The 23,723-nt window shown below is 39.1% G+C and overlaps 1 protein-coding gene and 1 long non-coding RNA gene across 3 annotated transcripts in view; one reads left to right on the forward strand and one right to left on the reverse strand.

The window, feature by feature from the left end:
* LOC146499253 (thyrotropin-releasing hormone-degrading ectoenzyme-like) overlaps positions 1-23,723 on the reverse strand; it is a 263,625-nt gene that overhangs the window by 19,928 nt on the left and 219,974 nt on the right. For both annotated transcript variants that reach the window (XM_085138114.1, XM_085138113.1), the window contains exons 11-16: positions 22,547-22,635; positions 18,850-18,983; positions 18,703-18,758; positions 11,003-11,150; positions 10,800-10,903; positions 9,946-10,053 (exon numbers count right to left, since the gene is read on the reverse strand). In XM_085138114.1, the coding sequence (XP_084994240.1) occupies positions 9,946-10,053; positions 10,800-10,903; positions 11,003-11,150; positions 18,703-18,758; positions 18,850-18,983; positions 22,547-22,635 (639 nt within the window). The remainder of the gene's footprint in view (positions 1-9,945; positions 10,054-10,799; positions 10,904-11,002; positions 11,151-18,702; positions 18,759-18,849; positions 18,984-22,546; positions 22,636-23,723) is intronic.
* Positions 905-7,058, forward strand: LOC146499254 (uncharacterized). The gene is made up of 2 exons (XR_014870251.1): positions 905-1,178; positions 1,483-7,058. It is a non-coding gene; the product is annotated as an uncharacterized LOC146499254 (long non-coding RNA).

The raw sequence follows: 23,723 nt of genomic DNA on the forward strand, positions 1-23,723 counted from the left end.
AAAGAAACCAGTTCCAGTTAGATTTCACAGGACTGCCTACGCTAGTCTCTAACATTAAAGAAAACCCATTATTCTTTTCTTTATTTCTCGTCATGCATTCTTCTCTTAAAATGCCAAATTAAAACTCTGACAACTGCCTGGAATGAAAAAGACAATGTTGAGTGAAACTTGAGTGTAAGTTTTATTTCCAGGGGAGCAATTACACCGACACACCTCTGAAGAGACAAAAACAAATCACAAACTCATTAGGCGAAGTCAGAACACCTGCCTGATCACTTCACTTCACACAGAGAAAGACAATTACACTGCGACTGGAAAGAATCCCCCAGAGAAGAACTGCTTAGAGGCTGAAGATTCCACTGGTTTGAGCACTAATAATATATCACAACTTTAAGTGACGGTAAAATATTAGCGTGACAGGAAGATATCAGTCTTTTGGTCTGCTTGATTTATTGACTTATTTACCAGGGACGAGTCTTTCATGTTGCTGTGGAGGACTTTTAGCCCCGTCTTCTTTGTTTTACTGTTTTAATTCACCCACAATGTCCAAATCTATTAATGTCCCTTACATGGTTTACTTGAAGTAACTCACAACGCCAAATGAAAATGTAACTTCATATTTTGTGTGAATGGCGATTCCTTCTTTTGTGAAAGAGTATACATATGTAACCCTGGTTAAAATAGCTGCCAATAAATAAAAGCCTGTTAGTAAAAACAGTCATAAGAAATATATTACAGGTGATAAATAGTCAATAAATAGATCATAATGGTTAGAAAATTCATTAAAAACATCAGCAATGATATAATTCATGGTATAGGATTTCATTTGTGTTTAAAAACATGTTAAAGGGTTAAAAAACTTGCTAATTCATGTTTTTTTTTATATGTTAATTCGGGTAAAATGGCTAAAATATGTGTTGAGACTCTTATTGTGAAAGGGCACGCTGCAGCGTGACTCCTGTGATAGCCACACCCAATCGGGTTGTTCCTTCTTTTTGATGCTAGAGAGGGAGAAATGCAGACAGTCCTTGCGGAGCTGCTGCCTAAACGAGTGAAAAAATAGTAAAAACAAGCCAGAAATCTACATAAAGCCATTTTTGTACTCTGGAGAATATATTTTTGTTTTTCCGACCCGTCCTTGCCTTGGTGACGTTGTGAACATAACCAAACGGGACTTGGTGAGTTCAGAAATTGTATTTTATTTCATGCAAGAAATGTTTTGTTGTATTATATTGCTCATTTCATGCAAATGGAGAGTCAAGGTAGCAGATTTATGTGGTTTTATGTTAAAAACGGTGGATTCGTGCTTAACCGACACACAGGCTGTACTTCAAAGGCCTTTGACGGTGTTTCAGCGCGCCATATTGGCGTCCCCTCATTTACGGCTAAATAAGCTGGAAAAAACTGACTTTTACTGTTATTTAAGGGCTACCCGTGTGTTATTTTCGAATGTTTATGCACTTTATTTTGTTGTTATGGTAGGCCATTAAGGTTTGGATCGTGAAATGCCGAGCTAGAATCGGAGTTTGATCCGCTGAGCGAGAAACAAGATGGCGAGCCACCCACGGACCCCTTGAACTGTACCGAGCAGTGAAAGGGAAAACGCCCCCTGCTGGACATTGAGCTCTTTCGCTGAAAAAACTGGTAGGATTAATCCATACACCTCTGCAAAAGAACAGCGGACTTTCAAAGCACTGGATAATCATTCGGAGTAATTCCAGGATTAATAGGTAAAGGACACAGAGACAACTTTCTTTTGTTTGTTTGTTTGTTTAAGGGGATTATTCAGCCTTTTGCTGAATTGTTTTCAGTTTTTACATATTTTTGTAAATTATTTTGGTCAACCTTACATTTTAATGCTGTAATGGTGTTATTGGAAATGTAAATAATTTTGTTGGGTTAAAACAAAATAAGAACTGGTTGAAATTGAAAGGTGACCTAGACCAAGATTAAATTAAATCTTGGGCCTAAAGAACTGAACTTGATTTAAAATAACACAGTGTTAATGCAAATAGATCAAAGGATAAACTTTAACTTAGAACTTGAAATAAATAAGACAATAACCTAGGTTGAAAATAACATCCTTCTAAAGCCAAATAAAAGGTTTTGAGATAAATAGGATAAACTAACAGAACATACTGAACAAAAAGGGGAAAGAAAATATCTTGTTTTCCTTAAATGTGTGATGTTGGATGTTTTATGTAATGTGTTTTAACTGTCTATTCTCTGTCTTCACAAAATAATAAGCCGGCAATTTAAATTTATTTTCTGGTCTGTGGTCTTTATTACATGCTACACTCATTACTACTCTAGTAGTCGAACCTAACTGGTCCTAGTATACTGTAACGACTCCAGAAGTGTTACACATAGTCCTAGAGTGTGAGTGCTAAGTGGTTCTAATTAATCTACAGCCTGACGACTACATCCTACATAAGGAGCCAAGATGGCTGCCACCTGCAGAGGATCATTCACTTCCCCATCTCCCAGCCTGTCACTCCAGTGTTTGTTGTAACCTGTGAAGTTTGATCTGAAGGAGTGAACAGCTGTGACCTGCTTATGTTGGAGCTGTGTTTAGTAGATTATCTCAGGCTGTATCTGCACACAACTTTGTTTGCTAGTTAGTTATTTTGTCCTTAGCTCACCTCGACACTAATTCACACTCCTGTGTTTACAAATCTGCTGAATAATAAATACAACATCTATTTTTAATTGAAAAGTTGTTTTTGTGGCAGGTTGAGACTAGGATGCCATCTCATGTTGTCTCAACGTCCTAGATGGGACCTAGGAAAATGTATTGGATGCCATCATCACTTTTGATGTAAGTTTAAAAAAAAAAAAGAAGCTAAATATAATAACAGATACTCACGAGAAAAATGCATGTCAGTTAAAAGCACAGAGAAAATTATCTGGCAGGTGTTTGGATTTTTCCCCATAATGCAGATGAGCTATATGTAGTTTCAGAGTCGTGAATAAGTGAAGAATTTTAGACACAACTGCAGTGATCTCATGCACGCCAACCTGGGTGCTGCACCACAAATTAAGTTCAACATATCCGGGTATCTTTCTGGTGTCTAAATCCACTCACACTAACATCGGCAATCAGGATACGTGGTCACATGAAACTCCCTAAGATAATCTGAGGGTTTCTCTATCTGATTACAGTACGAGATGTTTACAGGGCAGGGATAGCTCAGTGTGTAGAGTGGTTGCCCCAAGGGCGTAGATTTGGCATGGACGGAAGGGACGTGTCCCCACCAATATCCAGTGATTATTGAATTGTCCCCACCAATAATTTGATCTCTTCGAGTAAAGAAAAACAAAACCGATAGAAATAATAAAAAAAAAAAGCGATCTGTCAACGTCTCATTCACCCAGCGGTGCAGAAAGAGTTGAATTACGTTCTCTACTGGAGTCCTATATCATGTGACAAATATGGCCAATGTGATTGGCTGTGCCTTTCAGGGAGCTCTGTTTAGTTTTAGCAGCGGCAATCCTGCGCTGCGAGGAGGATGGCAGCAAAAAGAACCTGGATATGAGAAAGTATTTTTCAAAGAAACCCGTAAGTCACTTAAAGTCAAGTTCACTCATAAAATCTGTCCATCATAATAACTTTACAGGCTATGCAAGGCAATACATGCCAACCCTCCCGTTTTTTCTCGGAATATCCCGAATTTCAGTGCCCCTCTTTTTACTTTTTCTGGGTTGCAAAATAAACTTTACACAGTAGTCCATGTCTGTTGCTGTAACAGTAGTTCATGTTTAGAGTAAAACATCCCAGCTTACTGATTTGATAGGGGCAACAGTGCGCCTAAAATGTTGCATAATTTTGCTAAGAGATCTTTTACTTTGTGGTAATCTTAGATGAGTAGTTTTATGGACAAAAACCAGCAGGTCATTCAGTGTTCCCTTAGTGCTAATGTATAAGAGATGTTGGTGAACTATAACTGAAGTAATGTTGTTAAGTCCTTAAAGTCATATTCTTTTATTGTCATGACTGTATTTGAAGCTTGTTATTTTTGTATGATACCTGATTTATATGGATTATGGTTGAAGTAAACTAAAGTCTAAAATACTTAGTCATTTGTTTAATAGTAACTTAACATTATATAATTCACATATAAAACTATGAATTGTAATTTTAAATGGTTTAAAAGCATGTAGAACAGCATCCTTTTGTTATCAAGAAGCAAAGACAAAAAGGAAAAAAAAAGAAACAAGGCAGGGTTCGGTGGTTGACTCATCCGTCCCCACCAATGCCAAAACCAAATCTACGACCTTGGGTTGCCCCATGATCGGAAGGTCGGGGGTTCAAATCCACTGAATGGCTACCCTGTGGTACCCCTGAGCAAGGTACTGTCCCTACACACTGCTCCCCAGTGCGCCTGCTTCGTGGCTGCCCACTGCTTCACTGAGTGAATGGGTCAAATGTAGAGAGAGTAATTTCCCCACGGCAATCAATCAAGTATACATTATTAATATTATCTACGTGAAAAAGGTTTTAGATTTATCTGCTCATCCACAGCCTCGGTGCTGAAGAATAAACATCAAACAGAATTCAAATGCAGCCTTGGACTAGGCTATGTGTGAAATGTAGTAAAATGTGATATATAATAAATAAAACAAGTGCCCTGATATGGATCACATACTGTTACTAATACATTTAAAAAAAAAAATGTCTGCAGCCAGTGGGGGAAAAATTAATACAGTTTTGTCTTACATTCTGAACATTACCGATGCTCATCGAGGAAGAACAAAGACTCTAAACACCAATGACAAACTTTCGACACTACTAAGCATACACAGAAGGATTCAGGATTAATGAGGCTATTTTCTGGAGATTTGATAGGTTAAAGGTGGTGACACCTGCTGCAGGTTTGGTCTGCAGTATAAGCCAACATGTTGAAGTGAACCACCTTCACGGTACAGAAAATTCTGGGTTAACCCTGAAGATACTTGGATAAGAGGAAACCCTGCTTGTCAGTGCAGACTGCTACAGTTTGACTCTTGTTCACAAGGATCAGCCAATCAGAAAGAAGCATCCTTGAAAGGTAGACATGTTACAGAACAAGCACTAAGGGGCTGCACCAAGGTCAGGTATAAAATAAAGCTCATTTTGATCTGAAAATCATGCAAAGCTACTCTAACAGCATCCGAGGATACAAATAAGGAGTGTGACCAGTCACCTTCAGAGATTATGATACACTTTACCCACCATGTCTGAGACCTCACAGGGTTAAACACCAACACACACACAGACCTCGTGTTCCAGCTGGTTACTGGCCTGAATCATCTAAAGTAAAGCCAAAAAAGGTGAACATTTCTTTCACACTATAAAGTATGTGTGTGTGTGTGTGTGTGTGTGTGTAGATGTGCGTGTACCTGACCTAAATTGTCAGCAAACCAAACTTTCATCTCAATACAGTGAGCTCAATTGTGGACTATAACACTGTGTGCGTGCATTCAGTGTGAGCACAGAGTGAGTGATGCAGGGACAATTACATCATTCAGCGACCTGGGAAATCATTTTAGAGACGCTCCACTTAAGAGCAAGCTCCAGCACATGCGCACACACACACACAGACACACACAGGTTGGCTAACTTCCACATTACTGCTGACTGTAGCATTAAAGTCCTTCTCAGGCGACAGCTGCCAAACACTGCGCACTCGAGTGTATTTATGACATCGAGTGTGTTTACCCAGATAACACTACCAGGTTATTAATCATGTAAAACATTAAGTAATACTCTGTGCTGTCCTCCTGCTACTACATCTATTTTGCCACCTGCACAATGAAAATAACTTCCTAATGTTGCATTTTCTCCATATAATCAACCACCCAGATGGCTTAGCTCCCATTAACAAGCTCCCTTTGTATGTGGATGTGTTTTAACAGTTTGCACAGGATGTTTTATGTCCTAAAGCTCCATCTTTCTTCTGAAATATTTTTCCCCCGGATCAAACGCCTACTCCGATGGTAAACATGGCTCTTCACCATCTGCTCTGTATGTCTGCCCATGTGTCTGTATGTCTGACGTTCCAGTCTAAATATCATATAGAAATTAGAAAACTACCCTGTCAGTCTGATTTTAAATTAAACATTTTAAAGTACCCAATAAAGACACATGACTTCAGTCTGATAATTAAAAACAGGACTGTGGTGCTGCCATTGTTGACCTGCAGACAGATGACCATCAGAAGTTCCATGGGTAGAATATTCTTTAATCAGACTGAGCCAAGTGAAGCTCTCATTACAGCTAGCTTATTATCGCTTATGATTATTCTTTTTCCACTATAGTCATGAAGGATAAAAACAATGCAGCAGAGTGACATTTTGAACAAATGTAATTACATCATAACAGCTGGGAAAGTAGGATCTAGGTGGACCAAATTCCCCAGTCATTCATATTTACAGCAGACTGTAGACTATTGGGTATAAAATATGGACATAGCCACCCTCACATTTAGACTAAACAATCAAAATTAGTCACATGTCACCTTTTGGATCTAGAGGTTACCACACTTAGATAAGAGGATTGATCGCTAAATTATCAGCTAGTTAGCTCGATTAGCAAACTGTCTCCATAAAGTGTGTGTGTTTTTTAAGTGTTTGGAATTATAATGGGATTGAATGGGCATTGATTGCTTTTAAAACCAGCCCTTAACATAACTACTGTTTTTGGCACTTTCACATTTAATATTTGACTTGTTGGGGAGGGATTTAGAGTCAGGCACACCAAACTTGACTCCATTTTGTCCAGTTATGGTTACTGGTTCTCAGGGAACATTGTATAAGAATGCAGCTGGAGGAGGTGTATGGACAGTGCATTATTTTAATGCAGAGAACTGTGGTTGCATGTTGTTACAGATGTGTATTTATGCTCCTTTTTTCATTTAACCAGACTCCAATCATTAATCAATGTGTCAAACTGCTTGGCGGCCACTTTGTACCGGCGCTAGATTAAAGGCCAGATGATGAAGTTATGACAATTCCTCTTAATGGAGACATAAATGTGCAAATGTCATGAGAATCCATTTAACTGTAGTCGAGATATTTGACCCGAAACAGCAAATGTCAACCTCACATTAAACCCCAGAACCGTAAATGTCTGAACCATATTTCATGAAAATCCATCAGGAAGAATCTGAATCTCAGTCTGAAGCAACGTATTGGACACAAAGGCTGAAACTCTGCAGCACAATTTTAGCTCAGTTTCAGATTCTTTGTTTGCATATTCCTAAAATAATTGGCAGAAGAATAATAATTACAAAGCAAGAAAGGGAAGTAACAGGGGTTAATGGGGGCCTAGCAGTCTATTGTCGCCCCTGAAACCTCAACCACATAATCCATCGATGGCTGCAGACGCATAACAGCATAAGATTCATTTAAAAGCAGATCATTTTTGAGCCATTCAGATGGTTAATTTACAAAGTAACCCCCGCAGGACATGATTAATATTTCAGAGGGATGTAGGCACTAAAATATTAGCAGCTCATTGTTCTGGACCAGAATTTTTTAAATAATAAATAAAAAACAAAAACAAATAAAAAAAAACAACAACAAAAACAAAAACTATATATGAATGAAATGGAGGTGTTCATTTATATGAAGGCACATTTCTGTGGGACAGCAGCTTTAAAATGAACAAGCAAAGTTTAGCTTCACGTGTTTTTTTGCAGATCAGTAGGAATGTGTTCAGCTTTGTGTTGTAAGTGCAAGTAAGTTGATAACTGTCAGTTAGAAAAGAAAGAAACTTCTTTCTCTGTATGTAGGCTCAAACTTCAGGGTTGGATTCAGAACTACTCTTTGGTGTATGTTTGGCATGATCAAATGTTAATGCATTCATTATTCATTATTCATCCACTCATATGAGAGTAAAAGTGAAATGGAAACCTGGTTATGGCCCTGAATCTTTTGGTTTTTTGGTGAATGATTGCAAGCAATTGCGTCAACCAACTGGTTGGTTTAGCTTCCAACACCCTCTACCTCTGAGTAACCACTTTGGACCACAGCTCAGTCAGGTCACCTAGTGGGAGGCAACCTATCTCCAAACATTGGCATTCATTCATTCGGACTGACTACAGTTACTCTTAGAGAATGGAGTTTTGCAAATTCTGGGTATCTGATTTAAAACTGTAGGCTCAACGTCTTCAAATCTGACTGGCTCAATGTGGATTCTTACTGTGAACAGTTGGGGTTGTTAATTTTGTTAATTTTTGTTAATGTTAATTTTTGATATGCATTTCTATGTATGTAAACAGCAACAGAGTTGCATTAGAAGACAACAAATGTGCAATTTTAATGTGTCATATTCTATGACAAACAAATTGCATGCAATTGGTAACTTGACACCTTTGAATGACACACTGACAGGAGGTGATTCTGACGTATTGCCTTTTTATCCTCTTGATGCCCCAAAGTCATTTCGAACATTGCAGCTAGTGAGTGCTGCTGACCTGGTCCCTGTTTTCAAGGCAGCTATTTCATAGTCTCGTTGTGCTTCAGCCAGCGACTGTTTTCCCTACTGTGACTATTGCATAGGAGAACTGATTTTAAAAGTACCATCTTCTCGTCTTTGAAAGGATCTTTCATTAGCACGTGGCTAAAATGCAACCCAGTCCCAACCCTACCTCTCAGTGGTTCTGGTAGACAGTAAGAGGTTCGTGTACCTATGAAATGAGGTCAGATGAGCTCTCTCTCCTGGCAATTATTGCAGCATTTTGATTCAAAACAGGATTTTAATTAATACCCGGGCATGGGGAGGAAGATCACATACATGTGATCTCCATATGGGATTAAAAACTAGTGAATAGAGCATGAAATATTAAAAAGTCACCCCTGGAGGGATTAATCCTGCATAAATGTAGATTTATCTGGCACTTTTCTACCTAAGAGAATGAAGCATTTCCAGACTGCTTCCAAAATGTGAGAAAATGCCACAGTGGTGTTGTAGTGAGGAGAGAAAATGGGTGCCATTTGGTTCACTGTAAACAACCGAACTTTAAAAGACAAGGCTAAAACTGAGAAACAGATAATGGAAAGGGCATGCTGTAAGTCCAGAAATATTTTGCGGCATGTGGTGATTATTATTTAGAAAAACGCACATGTCAGAGATTAGCAAGGATTCATCTATTGTTTAGATCCAATCACATTTTCAACTGGATGGAGTAGAAACGGTTTCATTTTGTGCTTTTTGTTTTTTGTTTTGCTTTTTTTACGACTCCTATTATCATCAGCTCCCTGCTGTCCTGTGCAGAGCTCCAGCATCTGTTTCTATTTAATTTGCAGTTTGAAATCTAATTTTGCAGATCTTGTTAAGGACACAGAGGGAATGCAAGAGCCAGCAGCACGTGACTGGAGAGAGCTGGAGCCAAAAGGAATGACAGAGAAAAAGAAAGCATAGAAGCAAATGGATCAATAAAAGACAAGAGAGGTCATTAACAGTACTGGGGAGGTCATCAAACTTAATCTTTAATGATGAAAAATTTTGGGTAACTCTTTGAAAATATTAAAAACACTGAATGTGTTCATTCAAAAAGTGATCCTTTGTTCAGATTTAACAGAAGGAAAGTTTGTCTTTTGTCCCCCCAAACAGTGATTGAAACTAATGAACAGATGTTAGCTGCCAACAGATGAATTTTTGTTCCACTTGGTTTCAGACTGATGTCACCAGAAGTCGCATTCTCTGCAGAGTCTCCATCACTGTACATTTGGGACGATGCAAATTTTTTGCTCAGTTAAATTTTTGACATTAGTTTGAGACATCTCTACATGTTGCATCGTTTGAGGCAAACACGTGACTACTGGTGGCTTTTTGAATAATCACCTTCCACCTAAAATGAGTCCTTTACACACCTATTTTATCCATAGATGGCTTCCAGTCTCACATGTAGCACCAAGTTTGGCACAAGTGTTAAATGAAACAGTCTGCGAGTGTATTTGTACCTGTTTTTGTTGCTGGAGATCCAGTCAGAGATGTAGGCAACGGCTTGACGGTGGCACTGTTTGTTTCCAAAGCTACAAGCTAACATGATAAGCTCTCTCTGCAACTCCCTGAATAGACAGAGAAGAAAAAAATGCTCAAAGAAAAATCTTATGGACAATAGGTTCTTGTCTGGACACAGAACATCACTCACATGTAGCACAGAAATTATTCCAGAAAATTTTCAGACTGGTTTAGCTTAACACTTAAACTTTTATCATGTCTCAAATTGCATTCTTGCATTTTCTATTTGGAGTGCATGAGATTCTGGATGGCAGCGTAATACTTGCTAGCTAGCAGTAGCTGATTTTTTAAAGGTCACAGCACTCTGTGCTTAATAACTTTGTGGAGGTTGACTGGTGGTTCTTTATGTTAAATTTATGGTCTGAGATTTCCAGGTTTGAGTCATAGAAGGTAGATATTACTTTGTCTGAACTCCATTGTCGGCAAAAAAAATCCCCTAAAATCAACACGTTTAACCATTAATGATTTGCAGTCTAGCTAACAAACATCAAGCTAAGCTAAACCACGGCTTTCGCCTCTGTCCACACTGGACATAGATACGGCTGACTTCTGATTCATTAGTTTGAGTTAAGTAACCCAAGAATCTGACATGAATAATTCTGCTCAACGATGTGACAGGAAAGAGAATAAGCAGGCTGCTAGAATGCTGAACTACGTTTTGTTTTCTGTTTCAATGATGCGACGGTGTTTCTCAGTCAAAGAACAAATGTTGTTAAAGGGGCACTGCCGTCCACTGACTGACTGAGTGTTGTTAGTGCAATAACACCAACAGGAATGTCTGTGTGCTGCATACTCAGTCTGGTAGGATGCTTGCAGGACGTTGCCCTCTGTGCCGGGGCCATTCGTTGGCCAACCCATCTGATGGTACCGCGAAGCAACCTGCTTCAGCACGTAGTCCTGTTAGCACACACAATGATAAGAGACTGTTTATTCTGCTAACAAGAAGCAGTTAGTGGTTAATTGATCGATTAAGATTGTGACTGATTGGTTGTTTACACTGAACAGCCTGTATTCGTCTGTGCGGTCCAGCAGTTTGTCCAGCTGGTAGAGCGCTCGGCTGGCAGCGTGCCATGGAAGGAAGGACATCTCCTCTGGCAGATAGCCAATCAGCTGCAAAGGAACACCCTGTGGAAGGTACCCCGCCCTGAGGAGAGATGATGTGGATAAAAAGTGAGTAGTGGGAAAAGTGTTAAGGAAAAAACATCTTGGTAAAGAGGAGACAGTTATTCTTAAAATTCTCAAAACATGAAACAAATGGAAAAGACATTAAAGACTTTAAAGGTACAGTCAGTCATTTTTTTAAGTTCATTGAAAATAAAATAAAAAGAATAAATGCACAATAACTGAGCCACATATGTAGTATACAAAAGGCAAAGGTGAAGACAAGTCATAGGCATTTGCATGTGGAGACAAATTTTAACTTGTGTCTAGACTGTGCTTTATCATCTAAGAAGAGCTGCCTTCATCACAGAAGTGAAAGCACAAAGAAAACAGACAACTCCTGAAATGAAGTCAGGTCTCTAACACATGAAAATGTGCATAAACATGCTTACTTATTCACAACACTGTCACAATTAATTATTGCCAAGAGATTAGACATGGGATCCTCCCGTCTCCAGAAAACTGACAACGAGCTGGCGAAACAACAGCAGCAGCTGGTTACAAGTTACATTAGCTAATGTTAGACTTGAGTGTCTTAAAAATAACACTTTTCTTCTGTCAAACAGTTTGATTAAATTTTCATGTTGAGTGAGGTTATTATGTTTGATCCACTTTGAAGAAAGTTGAACTAAAACCAGCTAACAGCTCTAACAGCAGCTCTGCTGTATTTTCTGCTGCACTCTACTAATCCAGGTCTATCTATGATTAAGCAAAAAGTAGAGAAAAGCTAGTCTTCATTAGCGACTACGAGGGAGACTATGTTCGCACAACATTTGAGATCTTTTTAAAGTCTGGTAAGAACGTTTTGTCATTCTTTGGAGGAATTTTTTATGGTCATTTTTGGGGATTTAATATCTCAGAGCAACAGCCAACACAAATCCTCTCTCTGGTTATTCATATTTTTGAGGTATTTTTTTGTGTCTTTTCCCCTAACAGGGACACATCATGAATATTTCCAGGAACTGAATTAAGACATGAATTATTTGTTGTTTTTTGACACACTTGCCATTCCGTACGGAATCCTTGATTTCAGTATTTCTGTAGATTTTCAGGACACACAGAGGACCCTTGAGCTAATGTAAAGATAGATTTAATGAAGATTTGATCTTTAACCCTCATTGTTTAACCCTCAACCTAAAAAGCACCACTTTAGGAGCACATTAACAAAAACATGGCCTCTAACCTGAGCTATTTAGCAGCCCCGGTTACATCCACTGCCTCATCAATATTAACGAGCTTCTTTTGTGCATTTATTAACATTCATGATGCTTTTTGGTGAGGGGTGGGCACCTCACCTGTTTCCTGCACTGACCTTCGCTCACGCCCACAGCTCATGAATATTAATGAGGCAGGGTGGTGGAGGACACAAAGTGAACTCAGAAGTAATATTAGGGTTTTTTTTTGTTTTTGATTCTGATTATTGATGTTCAGTGAGAGAGCCCAGCCTGACGCCGAACAGTGACCTTTACAGAGGATGTCAATCACAGTGTCTGACTCATACACACAAGAGGAGGTGAAGAAAGTGAATGTTCTTTTATTGAAATACTGGGGGTTTTTTTGGTAGGCTTTTCAGAGGCAGACAGACAAGATGACAGGGGCAGACTCCACGGAAAGTCAATCTGTTTGAGATAAGACTCGCTAAGTCTCTGAGCTGCTAAGGAAAGTCTGAATTCCAGACCATCATATTTCCATAATCTGCCTCATTTCCAACCCGACCAGCCTCCACACATTCATCTCCATTCCCATCATGCACCTGGCCTCTGGGACATTACCATAATCCATCCAGCCTGCACAGACTTCCTGTTTACCACGCTGCAAAAACACTGACGGGACTCGACATGAAGGCAGAGAGAGATTGCAGTCACCATGGCAACTCCAGCTGGACATTTATCTGTTTTCTTATTTGTTTATTTGTCATTGTTTTCTAAACATCATCCATCAGCAATCAGTCCACATCAGCTCTGAGACTCGTTCGTGTCACACGTCACTGATGCTGCATGTGATCCATCATCAAAGCGACAACTGTCAAAATAATAAAAGGGTCAAAAAAATCTACCTCAGCAGCTTTTATATGAAGTTAAATATGAGGTCAGGTATTTTTTCCACTGCCAAACACTGTAAACCTTGCACATCTGGCAGAGAGATTTCATTCTTATGTAAATTAATGGATTATTCATAACACAAAGGCCTCCTTACATGCGTCAACAAACTTAGCCCCACAAAAGGTTAACTGCACACTCCACTGAAAACTGCACAAAACTAAAAACAAAGAAATCAACTGAAGATAGAACCAAAAAATTACAGAAGTGGAACATTTCCTTTACTGATTTTTTTTATATTTAGATGAGCAGAGTGATAATGAAAAACATTACAGACTGTATATATAAGATGGAAGTTGCTACCATGAGAAATGTGTCACAAAACCACAAAAAGACTTAAAAACTGAAGATAACTGGATGCCCATTGGTTGAAGACTTACCAACCACATGGTAAGATAGGTCCTGCTTGATTTCCTGTTTGCTTAAATATTACATAAGCACTTTGGACCATAAAACCTATCAGAGAAAAAAAAAGACTCGAGTTCAAAGACTGAAGACTGAGCTAAAGGGTTGTTTTCTTTAGAAAAACTTCTTTAGAACTGAGCATGGGCGTCCTTCTATTGGTCATAAAAATGAATGCAGGTTGAACTCATCACTTATGAGCATGCTTAAATCTGTTTGGTAAATATGAGGTGACAGCTAAAATTTTACTGCAAGATAAGTGAAGAAAGAACAGAGTGGATGTGCAACTGTGAAGGGTGTTAAGGAGGAGTGCGTGAAAAGTAAGTTACTTTTAGAGGACATGACTGGTCGACAATACCAAGATTGTTATAGGATTATTAGATGTTGCTGGTGATATTGCCTAATGCAGTGGCTTACATCCTCAATAAAACTGCCAGAGTTGAATACAAGGACCTCAGTAAGCAGACTTCAGCTTTGATTACCTAGTTAATCTCTCTTTTGTAAGGACTCTGCAGTTTTGATTGCATGACTCTCGTGACCACTCTTTGTTCATCAGGACAAACAGTCACCTTTCAGCACCTTCTCTTTTCTGTCTATATTGTGTCTGTAATGAACACTGGAATCTCTAGGAAATGCTAGCAGGGCTTTAAATTTTAGTGTAGTTGTGAAATGAAGTGAAGCGATTATAGATTTTCAATTTTTGCTCTCAGTTACAGTCTCCCTCGCTCTCTCTCTGTTGCACCCAGGGTTGTCGTCTTAACGAGCTCATTAACTCGTTAACATCGTTAAGGGCCAGTTAATTGTTTGTCCATTAGCCATTAGCAAGGCTCAGTGGAGAGCTAATGAGGGACTGGTGCACACATATAAGAGAGGCAACATCCATCACTGTTTAAGCGTACACTCACTGAGGCATTTATTACTGCTAAACTAGCCTGATACACACACGCGCGCGCGCGCGCGCACACACACACACACACACCTTCATACAGTCGTGCTGCCTCCTATTTGTAGTTAGTGCTGGGTGGATTACTCAGGCTTTGGTCAATTGAAGTGTGAGCAGCAGAAGAAGAATCAGCACGACTGAAATTAATTCTGAGATTAAAGAATCAATTCAGTGAGCAGCTCTCAGAAAAAGGCTGAAATAACATCTTCATAAATAAGACGCATTTCTCAGTCTGCTAAATGAGCAGAGCTGGCAGTTTCTTTTTTTGCCTTCAGTGCGATAAAACAGATCTCAGTGTTTTTTTTGTGACTCAGAAGTGATCATTAGATGGCCTGGCAGGTGATTTGTTTGTGACCTGAAGAGTTTATCACAGTTTAATAATTTCTGGCTTTCATTTCGATCAGTACGAGCACTACACTCCCCGAAATAATCAGTTGATGCCACGATAAGGTGGAGAAATAAATCCCTGAGCTAGGAATCAAACTGTGGAAGAGGTACTATAAACTGCACATACCCAGCCTTCTTTTACCTCACCTCACCATCACTGGATATGAAGTACAGGCAGCAGATTCAACACAAGCTGTGCCTTCTATGTTATCAAATTAAAGAGGATGATTCTGAATTTCCCTTAGATGATGTGCAGGAATACGTTTTCTTGGTCTATATGCATGGATTACACATTTCGTTACAGTAATGTCCCAAATGAATCAGAGGAAGCCCACAAGAAGATACCGTGAATCAAACACAGGGATGCACTAGATTGGTTATTATGTTAGTTATGTCACATAAATGTATGAGCTGTGTGGATATAAAGTGGAATGTTACAGAACTTTATTTAAATCAGACATTTAATGATAATGAGAAAAGCCTTCAGGCAGTATAAAAGATGTAAGTAATTTCCCTTCTGATTTCGAAAACGTGATGCACATTTCGAAATAAATAAATAAAATACAGCTGTGGTCTGAAGAAGGCTGAATACACTCATCAGGAGCATCAAATATATACATACACCCAGTTAAATCCTTTACTAAGTGCAGCCAAAGCCTCCCATGAACTGGAAACTGCTGTAACACCAGCGTCACTGTTCACAGTGAAGTGTGTTTTACAACTCCATGGACTGAGCACCGTGAGGCTTTCAAAGCGAAGAATACAGGACTAATTGTCCAGCATGGTAGCAAGACAGATTAATGAAGTTGGAGGATTGCCTCTAAATTCTTTAACTTCACCTAAAATCAACAGGTAGATGGACACAGTTTGGTGTTCTAACAGGACAAATACACAACAAAACTGGTTTTGGAATGGATACAGCAGGCTAACATTGCGCTACTGGAATGGCCTTCCCAAAGTCCTGACCTCAACCCTACTTTTGACTATGCTTAAAAGTCAGATCTATGCCGATGAACCAAGAAGCTGTCAGGAAGAACGGCCAAATACGCAGCCAGAATTATGCCAGAACCTCCTTGATGGCTAACAAAAACATCTGTTTGAGGTGCCACTTGCTAACATACATTTAACCAAATATTAGTGAGGGTATATCTACTGTATATATCTGAGTATGTATGTGCATTTCTGACCCTATGTGGATCAGAAAAAATTGAAAATAAATTCAAACTTGTGCACCCAGTTGTTGTTTTTCAAAGTCATTAAAAATGTATGCTCTGCAATCATCCCACCCTGGAAAACCAGTTCAAAGAAGTCATTAAAAATCCAAAATTACCCTGACATTCATGCCCATGATGGATGTAAACTTCTGTCCACACCTGTAAGTGTTCGTTGTGTGATTTGGCTACATTTTATGAAATACATTTGATGTTTTTTATCCACTCACATGCAGCCCTGAAAATATGATGTATATGATTTGATTGCGTATTATCGAAATAAAACTAAGGAAGCGAGAATACACGTGTTTTGAGCTAATGATAACTTTCTACATATTCATAAGAAAAAATGTCTTTAGCCCACTTTAAGTTGGAAAAAGTTCCTGTAATGCTCTTAGTGTCTTCTAGATGTCTTTACTCCTGAAATAAAGAAGCGAGAATATCCGTGAAGCAGATGTTGAGCTCAGAAAGCACGTTTGGAAAATGACTAAGCCTCAAAAAAGAATGTGTGAGACCTACAGTTAATGTTTCACATATAGCAGAAGGCTTCTTTTAGGATTAATAGCATCTCAGAGAAACTTTGCCAACAGGATGTGTATCAAAGTGTTTCCTGTCCTCAAAAAGTTTAACTCTTAAAAAATAAATGTTGCATAGAAAAATACTTTTTGTGGGAGGACTAAAAAAACAAAAAAAAAAGTTCATCGGGTTAAAAAACAAACTAATTCTTTTCTTTTAATGTTGCGTGGTTGTGCTACTGCAGATCCAGGGTGAAGTAAGAGTACGCTGCTATCAGAGTGCATATTCATGGATCTGTAGTTTCTTTTTCGGTACAGATGGAAACCTCCTGCTGAGCTCCCAACTCAACACACACACACACACACACTCCTGAGCAGAAGACGACAGCGCAGTCGTCTCTGGATGTTGCTCATTCAACATGACAGAGGACAGATGGCTGAGAGAGGGAAGGGAAGATACAGAAAGAAAAAAAGGAGCCGGGGGTAGATTGAGTTATAGGCTTGGTGTCAGAGTAGATTTTGGTTACAGTGCTCAAAAAGCTTCAGGCTGAAAACATCACCATGAGAAACGACTCACTCAGCCTCCCCCCGCCTCCGCCCTTGCCGTGGCTGCTGATCGCTCATTCATCACCGAGTTCCCGTCTGCCTTTGCTTATTTTTCAAATTCTTTGCACACTGTCTGTACGCAACTTCTTTGAATTCAGAAATGTGGACGGGCCCAGGTGTGTGTGAGGCAATTCAGCTCCTACCCTGACCCATTCACAGCCACACTGTAGCACCAGGGGACACACCGGCAGCTCTGAGGAGACTTTGCATGAATTCCAAAAAGCAAAAATAGTGCAGTAGTAACATCAAAGAGATACTGGACTAAATGCCAGCTGCTCAGATGGCTCATTTTAGTAATTATAAACAAATGATGGAGCTCAAATCATCCAACTTTTCACAATCATAAAACAATTCTGGCACCTGAAATGCAGGTGAATTCTGAAATTCTCAGAAAGCTTTATGATCCTGGAGTGCTTGTAGGAATAACTGGATAGGAACTGTGGCTGAATAGTGTAGTGGTAAGACTACAAATCTTTGGAGTAGGAGTCACAAGTTTGATTCCCAACCGGTATCCAGTAAGGGTCTTGACTAGACCCCCATGCTAAAACCAAGCCTTGGGATGGCGCGGCTATGTGTGCAACCTGTCCACAGCTCGGACACAAGTATGCCGCTACATATTGTACTCTGTATGATTGTGTATGCAAAATAAAGTTTGTTTGGAGGAAATGGTTGTGGTTGGTTTTCACCGACCACCACTCAATGAAAAACAGATCCTCTCTCTAAGACTCAAAAAAAAAGGTGTTGTTTTAGCAAAACCAAAGTTTACTGGAAAGCTGTTGGAGACACACACCAAGCATGCTTATATGTGGGAAGTAACTGATGATAAGAATTCAGGGGAGAACATAAAACATCACACAAGATACAGGATTGAGGAGAACCATCTAGTACAAGGCAGTGTTGCTAATCCCAGAGCCACAGAGCTGCACTTCTCCATGTACTGGTGGAAGTGTGTGTGTGCTAGTAAAGCTCTGTCCTGAACTCGTCTGTATAAAGAGTCATGGGCCTCAACTGAACTCACATTATACAGAATAAACCTCTGTATACACGGCCAACTAAATCGAAGTCTATACCCGGCAGCAAAACAAAACACCTACTCAAATCTGAAACACATCTGTTGATGTTCAAAATTTCCATCTGTTTGACAGAAGACGACAAACCGTCAGTCCTGTGCAAGAAAAGCCCTTCACCTTATAGGAAAAACACAGAAGCAGATACAACAGATCTGCCTGGCTCTATCCTCTGTGTCCACATGCTTTTATGTCTTGAAGTCAGAGTGAAAGATGAGCCAATACGTAAGAAAGAGACTGAGAAAAGGGTTAGAACCTCTCCTACTTCTGCCACTGTGGTATATCATAGAAAACTATCATCTCACCTGGCCAGGTTAAAAGCATCATCGATAAGTCCTGCCCTGTTTCCAACGGAGATGATCTGCAAGTGAGCAACAAGCAAAGAGGGATTGAAAAAATGAAAGAGAAAAAACAGACAAACGCAGATGTTACTGAATACAGACAAGTTTTACTTGGGGGTTGGTGTGCAGCTGCTGAATCAGCAGTTTCCAGTTTTGGAGGTCATAGTTCACGCGGAAGTAGCCCGTCTGATTGATGTTGCCTACCAACCACGTGCTGTCATCCATCTGACCAATCCTGTGGGTTTCTGAGACACAACACAACAACAAAACATTAAAACACTTAATCCAAGCATCGAGAAAACAAAGACATCAAAAATATTAAAAACATCAGATACGCAGATAACGACATGGTGTCCTGTCAGAAGTTCCAGTTCCAGTTCCTCCTATAGTGTAGGGTTTTTTAAAACATTTTTTAGGGCTTAAAAGTTAGAAGTGAAATGACAGTAACACTCAATGAACTCATTACATGGTATTAAAATGTTGGTTTCTCACTTTATACACTGTTGTCATTCAAGCAATAATAATAAAGGTAAAATATAGCGATGTGTTATGCCAGCTAGGGCTGGACCATATCATACCGTTCACGGTAACACCGGTATAATGTTGGGCAACGATAAGAAAATGAAATATCGCGATAGAATATGGGTAGAACGCGCATGCGCAGAGCCTTTGTTTTCATACGCACATGGCGGAAAAAGCCTGGCAGCGACTAAGAATGAGAAGGGCGAAAGCGGATCGTTGAATGAAACGGATGAACCAGAACTGGTTTGTAAAAATGCTGAAACTTCAGTGGTGTGGAACTGGTTTAGTTTTCGTCCGTCAGATACACAACAAAGCACTATTTTTGGTAGAGCATGCTAGCGGGCCGTCGTTATTACTGTGTTTTTTGGAAAATACGGCACACTTAAAATCAATCCTTTGATTTTTCTGAAAATCGACAGTGCCCCTTATAATCCCGTGTGCCTTATGTATGAATTCTGGTTGTGTTTACTGACCTCGAAATGATTTTATGTACACGGCGTCAAATGTTTTAGTACGACTTTGCTAAGCTACGAAGCCGCACCGCTTGATGGATTGTCGGAGCATTGCAGCTATCGTAGGCAGGAGCCTCGCGAAGTGTTAAACTGTAAGCGAGGAATTTGCATTTGCGCTGTAAAATTTTTATAAAACTTTAATGCACATAAAAAACAGCTGCTTGTTTAAGTGAAAATACATAGATTTTTTTTTTTTGCACCAATAAAGTTGTGGAGTTGTAAAGTATTTTGTCTCGTGTCAATTATATTGTCAGTTATATCATTATCACAAATTTTCAAATGTATATCGTGATAAATATTTTTGGTCATATCGCCCTGCTCTAATGCCAGCACAAACTGGGTTTTGACATAAATAAAAGTACTGTAAGGATTAAATTGAGTGCAGTGACAAGATAACTTGTAAGAGGAGGGGACGCTAATATTTTTGGTACTGACCAATCGTACCAATATTTAACAGTAAAGTTTGGATTTTTTTCTGGTATTGAAATAAACTGACTGCACCATTTTAGCCCATTTAGTAAATATGGCTCTAAAAGTTGTTTTTTTGTTTTCTTTTTTCCGTGAACTCAGCAGTTTTCAGTTTTTATGTGTTTTCATAATTTCTTCTTTCATTTTAACTGAAAGAAAATGTACAAAATGTTTAATTTTACTTTCTATATTAGACATTCATTAATTGCTTTTATTAGACAGTGACAGTGTTTTTTTTTAGACAGTGCCTCATTTTAATATTTAAATATAAACATTTGGAAAACTTGATATAAGCGATCGACTGCAGACATTTTGAGGTGATATTAATGAAAATATTCATCCATTAATCCATTCATCCTATCATAGGCTGAGAGGCTGTTGTAGGAATGGTAAGACAGTCTGTATCGACAGTCTGTTGCAGTCTATTACACTTCATTTATCATTCACAGTCTCATTCAACATTTTATTCCAAAAAACATGCACAATATTTTTCCCAGGCTGTTTACAGGATTTTTTGAATTATAGATTAGTAAAAAGAGATTTCTAAAATCCTCTCTGAAAAATCATCTGGCTTTAATGTGCCATTAAAAAGATAGAATAAGATTTTTGAATCTGGTTTTACCAAGTCCTCCGATTTGTTCTGTTTTGGAAAAGAGTACAAACCAGGAATATTTGTACAGAGGACGCCCCATTTGTACATTTCAGTCTAACACTTTAGAAAACTTGGAACACACAGACCAAATAGAAAATTGGGTGCAGCAGAAAAAAACATCTTGAAACTACAACCAGCTAAGAATAGCCTGCTCATTCTGCACAACCTTTTAAGGATTGCAGCGTCTCACACAACAACGTGAATATTCTCAGAGATGGCAAAATTAGGTTGTAAGCTTTAGTAGAACAGCTTGTAGGATGTGTATAACAGCCTGCTGAGGAAAACAGGGAAAATAGCAGCTGACTCCAGTCTGGCCCACTTCTTCAACTTTTTCCCTCTGATTGGAAACAAACTGCCTCTGAGTCGTGAACTTTAAGACTTTCTTCTCATTGCAAATAGGTGAAGTTATGCCAGAATCCAGACTCTTCTTCTGAAGTCAGCTCTTTCCAAAGATGAGAACCTGATGTTTTTTTAGGCAAAGACAGATATAGAAAGTATATTCCTCAAAAATAGGCCCGAATTACGTCCATTCTAAAGAGACTGAAGGGGAACAAGCCAGAAAACAGAGTTATCATCTCTGACAACACTCATAAAGTGCGAATAGCATTATTTCAGAGAGGCCCAAAAGTCATGCTCAGCTTTAATCATTAGATAATCTAACCGTCAGCACACATCAGCTGATGGCTCTGTGAAACCTTCGACTAGTCCAATCAGAAACTCTCATACACTGTGATAACCTGTCCGAAGCTGCCGCTTTGCAGCTCACCTCAAGCCGAGCTCCTCTTTTCATGCTTCATGTTGTTTCTGGCTTAATAAACGTCATATCTGCTGTCACCGATGCCTGCTCTGATCTGTGTGTGTGGTGGTGGAGGTGGTGGGGTCTTACAGCTGGTTTCACTGGCACAGAGCTTCAGGCAGAATTACCTTTAAAAAATCTGGAGCTTCAGTTTTCTAGAAAAAAAAAAAAACTAAACCAAGCAGGATTTTATTCCATAAAGCAGCCAGCAAGACAAAAGAGGAACAAGCTTTATTCTGAAAGGTTTATTTTTCATGTAACACACTTTTCTCCAAAAGCTAATAAAGACAAAGCACTACCTCTACAGAAAATTTTTGTTGTCTGTAAGAAGTAATTTTATCGTCCTAATATCAAAGAAAATGCAGCTGTACTTTGTAGAGTGCGCTATTCTTTAAAAAAACAAGCTCGTGTGACCTTTATTTCTCTAAAAGCTGAACAACAGTGAGTTTTACACATTGTTAAATAATGAGGGAGTTTTATTTAGAAGAAAAAAACTTTCTTTATGAGAAAATAAAACATGAAGAATTAGCCATATTTATATGTGGGAGGTTCGGTGTTTACTGCCAGCACTGAAAGACCTCTAACCTTGAAAATGAGATGCCTCAAAACAATCTACTGTATCTGTTCGCTTCGATTTGTTGAGCTCATTAACTACAGATTACATGTCTGGAGATAATGAGATAATTAATTTGTGATCAGGAAATAGATTAGTCTGTTGGCATAACAAAATAATGCCAAGGCAGCGGCTCATCATTTCAAGGTAACACGGTAATTAAGTCATGATTGCAGAGCAAGCTTTCATGAATGATCTGAGACGTGAGAGCAGCACAGAGCATCATTACACCCACACTACTGTACCTGTCTTGTTGTTGATCCAGATGAGAGACTCTGAACAAACGGCAGATGTGTTTCCCACGGCAACTGTGAGAGGGACCTGCCACTGTAAACTACAGAGAGAGAGTGATGTCAGTAATGGTCAGTGGAATTGGGTTTGGGTTTTATTGCCTCAGTTATCAGATAGAGAGGCATTACAGAGAAAAGAGAGAGGGATGGTCAGCGATGATCTCTTAGCATCATTCAGCTGGTAATGGAGCGAGTGACGCTCACTGTGTTACAGAGGGACAGGAAGTGAGAGTGTAATAGCTGCAGCAGTCAGCAAGCATCAGTCAAGTGGAAGTAACTGAAGGTTACTGTCACTTTCTGAGAAACGGAGGTTAAATGTGCTGTCCAGTGAAAACTCTGGTTGGTTAGTCGGGTGATTTTTACACTTTCATTGTCATCTGAACAATACAGAAATGCCTCTTCACTGCTTGAGTGAATTCTGCAACTTATCGAGCTTTTAAAAAACAATTATATTACCACAAAATGGCAGTGCTGCTGGGATTGAACTGGGCTGTTTTTCTTCCTGAACGGTTGACATTTAGGAGTTAAACGGTTTCTGAGAAGTAGCAAGGCAGATGAAATGTGGGAGTAATACGCAGCAACACAATTCAGATTCTCTGAAAAAGAAAATCTACCAACAAAACCATCTATCCATTCATCTAGTTTTGGACTTTGCTTGGATAGTCAGTAAAATTGTTTTATACTGTCTTTGGTTGCATATACCAAGTTGGACACACCCCCTGTCTTTCTTATCAGAACTGGCTTAATCTTATAGGGTGTTGGAAACATTCCTCTGGAATTTTGGTCCTAACTGCTTTAGATTTGTGGGCTAGATGAGAAAATCCCATTACACAACATCCAAAATGTGTTCTATTGGATTGAGATCTGGTGAGGAGTGAACTCACTGTTATGTAAAATAAAAAACATTTTGGGATGAGTTGAGCTTTGTGGTATGCTTTGTTGGATCCTGCTGGAAACAGCCATTATAAGATGCGTACAATGGGGTTATAAATGGATGATAGGTTTCAGCAATGATACTCGGGTAGCCTATGGTGTTTAAACGATACTTAGTTGGTGCTATGGAATCCAAAGTTTTCTCAGAGAAAGCACAACTAAGAAATAAATAATAGTAGATAAAAACATTGTATGATAA

The sequence above is a fragment of the Neolamprologus multifasciatus genome, chromosome 17, assembly GCF_963576455.1.
Source record: "Neolamprologus multifasciatus chromosome 17, fNeoMul1.2, whole genome shotgun sequence".
Classification (NCBI taxonomy): domain Eukaryota; kingdom Metazoa; phylum Chordata; class Actinopteri; order Cichliformes; family Cichlidae; genus Neolamprologus; species Neolamprologus multifasciatus.